This window comes from Oncorhynchus nerka, linkage group LG19 (genome assembly GCF_034236695.1).
Source record: "Oncorhynchus nerka isolate Pitt River linkage group LG19, Oner_Uvic_2.0, whole genome shotgun sequence".
Classification (NCBI taxonomy): domain Eukaryota; kingdom Metazoa; phylum Chordata; class Actinopteri; order Salmoniformes; family Salmonidae; genus Oncorhynchus; species Oncorhynchus nerka.
In genome coordinates, this window is record NC_088414.1 from 19,843,365 (window position 1) to 19,849,643 (window position 6,279).

Sequence of the window (6,279 nt, forward strand, 5' to 3'; positions counted from 1 at the left end):
ATCTAAATGGTAATACTAAAACAGGAGCACATCAACCAAGTAGTACAGTAGGCCTATATCATCCAAGTACTTTAAATAGCAGTGTTGAGGAGTAAACTACATGTAGTTCAACTAGTCATTTAACTACATTTTGTGTTAATTGGTGGTGGTTTAACTAAATTCAAATCTAGGTAGCATTTTCAGTAGTTAATTACTTCTTTGCCATGTAGCTAACTACCGGAACTACAGGCTAGTTTGTTTTTTCAAAAATAAAAAGTAGGCAATTACTTTGCATTCTTTTTTTTGCCATCAGACCTGTCTAATTATCACTTGAAACATTGTTTTGTGTTTAATAGGGTAAATGACACATTTTGTGAACATATGACCCCAATGTGACTGGTTCTTGCAATTTGTCGTATATGGCGTTTCAGATTTTTTTCACCATGTAGTTTGGATGTAGTGAACTACTTTATCAAAGTAACTTTAGTTAAGTTAACTGTATTTCTAGAGGGTAGCTTTAGTGTAGTTTAACTTCTTCCAATGTGAAGTAATTGGTAGCTTGGTAAACTAGATTTCCAGAGTAGCTTCCCCAACACTGTTAAATAGCAGACTTCAAACCACAGGTTTTGTGAGGTTTCTCCCCAGGTGCTTATTTGACAGGTTCAGTTTGTCACGCGACTGACCACAGCGCATGTGGACCTATGGAAAGTGTCTCATCCCAAAAGCATCATGAGGCTGATGTTCCACATGGGAGGGTAAACACGCTAGTTTTAAGTGAACATATCCTGCTATAGGCCTCAAAGGACACAACAAGTCCACACAGAATATAGAGGAAAGGAAACACAAGTATAGCATTGTGATATTAAGTTATCTTTTGACATATTGTTGTAACTGACGGTTGAATGGTGTAACAACCTACAAATCTGCATGCTGTTTTACAGATAACCCAGTTGAAGATAGAGAACAACCCATTTGCAAAAGGCTTCCGTGGGAGTGATGACATGGAGCTCCATCGGATGTCCAGAATGCAAAGGTACAGAACTAGGATCTTAATTTGATCACACTTTTGTTGTTGAGAAGTTTCCTGCACCACAGGAAATGCATATGAGCTTTGTGATTTACTTAAATTCACTGAAAACCTGCACTAACACAGTTATATTAACAGCATTGCACTTGTCATATAGCCTATTTTGTCCAGCTAATAGCCCAACCACCGATCAAGCAACTTTATGGACTAAATGTTCAAATCCTCTTGCTGCACAATTCTCTTTCTATGACAATACTGGTCAAATTAAGAACCTACATCTGTAGAAACCTATCACAGTCTCAAACAGACACATAGCCAATGGCCAAGCTTTGGTTCAGTTGCCTATCTTTTCTATCTCAGCCTACTAGAAATAATCCAGAATTACCATCATTAGCAGTTGTTTAGCACACTATACTGTAAGATGATAAACTGGAAACAGACATTAGACAATGTAACCAATATTACAGTAGATAAGGATTACTAACATTGTAATCAGTGTCACTTCACAAGCACCGTTGTAATCCTTCAGTCAGTGAAATGCAAACCAGATATGAGTGTTATTTTCAGTGAGCCCCACCGCCCCCTGCTCCTCTCTCCCCAGCTGTGATTTAAATGTAGTTCTTGAGCAGAGGCCAGTCTCAATGTCCCAGGGCTTTTATAGCTTATCTGGCAGGGCCTTCTGAACCAGTCAAATCCATCTTTACCCGATATTCCTACCAGTCATCTGTGCATTGATGATATGGCTGGTCCAGCAGCGGCATCAACCACATGCCCCTCCCCTTTATTCATTCCAGATGAGTGCTTTACGCATGCGTCCACACATTTTCAAAGGAGGAAATCTGGTTTGAGACTTGCCCAGATCGCCAATTTAAGGTGTTGCATGGCCTTTCAAACAGAGCATTCCGAAATCAGTGAAACATGGGAAAGGAGCCTTGTTTTCCAATGCTGCAGTGAAACTTTGCCTCCCATGAATTGTTGAATGGGAGAACAGAACATTCTCTCTAGTAAGCCAGCAGGACTGTTTTAACAAATTGATATTGCAAATTTAATTTTGGAATTTAATTTTGGATTATCTAAGTCAGATGTTGATTAAGTTGGTTCATGTCACAAGATAATACGTAAGTGCAATAGTTATTTTTTTATAGACATTTGTAAATTGATTTTAATTGGCCAAAGGCCAAACCAGACTATCACTCCTAAATGTCACTGTCCTGTCTTGCCAAGTACAGTAAGCTCAGCACGTCTGGTCTTGGTTAGTATTTCCAAGGGAGAGCTTATTGCAAAACCAGGTCACTGGTTCAAAGGTAACAGTCAAAGAAATCAAAGCAACAGAAGAGGCAAGAATGGTCCATTCATGGATCCTCTAGATTAATGTGACTGGAATAAATCCCTGTCTTTCCACTAGAAACTGATCCTCTGGAACATTGTCCCTCTGTGAATCCTAAGTGGGTTTGTCTCATTGATGGTCAGTGTGGTTTGTTAGCACTGAGAAGGGTATAGTGTCCGATCATTGGACGGAAGAGAGTGTGTATATAAGTCAGCCATGGTTAATGACTGAGGTCAGACGCAGTCCTCAAATTGATACCAGGCTGTCAAGTAATATATTTATCTTCTTCTTTTGCATGTGAAAATGCATTATGAATGCAAATAAATGAACAAATCCTATGACAAGGATAATTAGGAGTATTGATCTAGGATACTTAGGTAAATACTAATGGCAATGATAGTAGTAGTAGTATTAGTGGTGGTAATATTAGTTGAAGAAGCATACAGTACAGTAAATGTTATCATCATTTCCTAACCCTGTCTCTGTATGTATGTCTGCAGCACTAAGGAGTACCCGGTGGTCCCTCGCAGTACGGTGCGCCAGAGGGTGGGCACCAGCCAGAGCCCGTTCAGTGGGGAGGTGCAGGGTATTGCCAACCCCAGTGGCCTGGCCTCCCAGTACACCCAGTGTGAGAATGGGGCCACCAGCACCTCACAGGATCTCCTGCCCCAGTCTGGCTCCTACCCTCTCCCACACGAGCACAGCCAGGACTACCACTGCATCAAGAGAAAAGGTGGGCCAGGCTATCATGATATATGAGATGGGGTTGATTGTTAGGAAGCATGAAAAAAGGGAAGCATAGTTGATTACTAAAGTAAAAATATGTACAATGTTTTGTTCAGCTGATAGGAGTCTACAGTATGTATACATACTGTAACTGTAACTGTTTCCTGTCGGTCCATAGTGGAGGATGACTGTCACTCAGGAGAGCACACCTACAAGAAGGCTTACCTGGAGAGTTCCTCCAGCGAGGACGACCATTACTACCGTCCCGTCAGCTACCCACAGAGCCTGGGCCTGCCCGGGGGGCCCTACAGGACCGAGTCCAGCCAGAGGCAGGCCTGTATGTACGCTAGCGCCTCCCAGGGGGCCGAGCCCGTCCCCAGCCTGGAGGACATCAGCTGCAACACCTGGGCCGGCGTCTCGCCCTACGGCAGCTGCTCCGTCACCACCATGCAGCCAATGGAGCGGCTGCCATACCAGCACTTCTCCGCCCACTTCACCTCGGGGCCCCTGGTGTCCAGACTGAGTGGGGTGGCAGGCCACGCCTCTCCGCAGCTGGGTGATGCCCATCACGCCATGTACCAGGGCCCCATGGCCCATCAGACTCTGGGCCGCCAGTGCAGCCCCGGGGCAGGCATCCAGTCACCCACTGCAGGTCTCCAAGGCAGCGAGTACCTGTACTCACACGGGATCCCGCGCACGCTGTCGCCTCATCAGTACCACGCGGTGCACAGCGTCAGCATCATGCCAGAGTGGAATGAGAGCAGCTAAAAGGGATTTCTTCATAGGAACGATGAAGAAGTTATAGAAAAAGGACAATGATAAGGTGGGACTTTAGATATATTTATATTTTTTAAGCTATATACAGTATGGCAGTGCAGTCTCGTGAGATTAGTGGGTGATCCATGAATGCCTCAAGCATTGGACATTGGACATTGGACTCAGAGGAAGTGGGAATGTCTTTGCAGTTACTGTGCCTATGGGCAAACATCATGAGGATGAGCAAAACAAGGTGGAGACAAGCATTAACCATTGAGTTTTTAGGAGTCTTATTAGGACAACTAAATACAAGTTTAAAAGCCAATGCTTTTGCAGGAGGGACAGAAGTGATTTTATCAAGAGACTCCCATTTTTAAAATGTCCTGTTTTGATAGTGTATTATACATCTTGGTGCTTGAAGGATATGTTTTCTTTTTTCTGCTTCAAGTAGAAATCTTGTTGACCTTTATCCTGTCGACCTTTACATGCTTTAGATTTTGTGCAAAAAAAAAAGTTTTCATTTTGTTTGGGGCTTTTGTAGTGAAACGCTTACTTTCTAAAAAGCATTCTACAGAAATTCAGAAGATGTGATTCTTTTTCTGTGGCTATTTTGAAAACATACTCGGTGAGTTGCTGGCCAGATTTGTCAATCAAAATGACAAAGGGCAGAAAACATTCGATACTTACATGAAAGACATTGTATTGCTCGGCATTAAACTTGAATACATGACCACCATATCCATGGATACGGGTCGACATAACGGTGAGGTCATAGGCAGTTGACAGGTCAATAAGCTGACAGTGTGTTCTGTAGAGGAAGTGTGTATTGATATCCTCTCTAACTCTGGCATGTACAACACACACTTTGACCTGGAAATATTTGGATGTGGTTTGCCGTTTGTCTGGGAAAGGTGTGTGGAAAAATGTACCTGCAACGAAAGCTAAGAAACAAGAAACCTTCTGACATAGTGGTTCTCATTCAGACACTTCCCTTATGAGAGATATAAGCTAGAACTGGTGAAAAGGTGATTGCATATTTTTATTTGGGTAATTGAAAACACCATTTTTATTAGTCTATGTTGTACCCAGTAAATGTGTGTTGTTTCTCAATCTTTTCATTTATGCTCCAACAATTGGCACTTGTCCCACGACTGCAGTCATGAACTCAACTAGAGCAAACAAAGATATGCATGCCTGGTGTGTGACTCCTTTAACAATGTAGAATGCAAAGAACCAGAGGCAAAGATTAATATAGACAAATAATGATAATATGAAATCATGGTCACTTCAGAGAATATACAAGACATCAGTCAAAATACACGTCATTTCTGCCAACATATGGAAGTCATGTTATATGTTAAAGGTTAGTTTTATGTATGGACAAAGACTTATTTTTCAAATGCTTGTAGTTGATAGAACGTTACTGGTCGATAGTATTTATTTTTGTTCCTGTATTGTAAATCAACTTGTTCCTGTTGTATCGACAACGAAATGTGTTAGTTGGTCCCATTCTTTTAGTTACTTTGTTATTTAGGCTAAATGTATTTTATTTTTTAATCCTCCTGCTTTAGAAATCAGGACATTCATTTACAGTTGTCAAAAGTCTAAGAAAGACCGAGATTGATTACTGTGGTGTAAATAAACACAGGTGTGTATATAGAATACGGAATACTTGCAATAAATTTAAAAAAGGATTCTGTATTTTATGATTTGACCTGTCTTTTATTTTGATGACTCTTACTGTTGTGACACCTAACAAAACTACTTAAACATGAAACATTGAATTCATCATTTGGGATCTATAGGACTCTGTACAGAGATAATATGTTTGACTACAACTCTACATAGATAGACAGCTATGCAAAACCATAAGACACTAATGTGATACACCAAAGTGTGGGGTAATGGACAAAAACTCTGACCATAGACTTTTTGCTCCTTTGTTCCTATACACATCATTTTTGTTCATTGCAACAAATGTTAAATCTTGTCATCCCAATGTAGGCAGCAGTAACTAATTATACAAACTTGTCCCCAGTTTCTCTTTATTCAATAGATAATCCTGAGGATTAAAGGTCTGCTGTCTGGCCAACCCCTCTGAAGCCCCTCATAAATCTTCTGTCTGTCTACATGTGTTGTGCTGGTTTTGCCTCTTGGTGCAGTTGATTGGTTACCTTAGAAGACATGTTGACCACTCCTTGACCACTGTTTCCAACCCCAGCCTGATGCTCACATTGTGTTCTTTTACAGAAGAGCGTGTTGTTGATCAGCCTAATGAAGCTTAGAAGGTCCTCAGAATCTCATGAATCACTTCATGATCGGGACCATTTATGATGAAGTGTTCTCCCGAACATAACACAACATTTTTTTTAAATGATCTAATGGGAAGCTACAGTTGGGTCCAGAATTATTGGATGCCTTGATAAAGTAGAGAAAAAAGACTGTATAAAATAAATAATTCCAA

At 41.1% G+C, this 6,279-nt stretch overlaps 1 protein-coding gene across 2 annotated transcripts in view; it reads left to right on the plus strand.

The window, feature by feature from the left end:
• The window catches only part of LOC115101167 (T-box transcription factor TBX5-A-like), a 43,019-nt gene extending 37,503 nt beyond the window's left edge, over positions 1 to 5,516 (plus strand). For both annotated transcript variants that reach the window (XM_065004774.1, XM_029620441.2), the window contains exons 7-9: positions 921 to 1,012; positions 2,834 to 3,066; positions 3,238 to 5,516. In XM_065004774.1, coding sequence (XP_064860846.1) covers positions 921 to 1,012; positions 2,834 to 3,066; positions 3,238 to 3,827 — 915 coding nt within the window. In that variant the 3' untranslated portion in view covers positions 3,828 to 5,516. The remainder of the gene's footprint in view (positions 1 to 920; positions 1,013 to 2,833; positions 3,067 to 3,237) is intronic.
• The last annotated feature ends 763 nt before the right edge of the window (positions 5,517 to 6,279 follow it).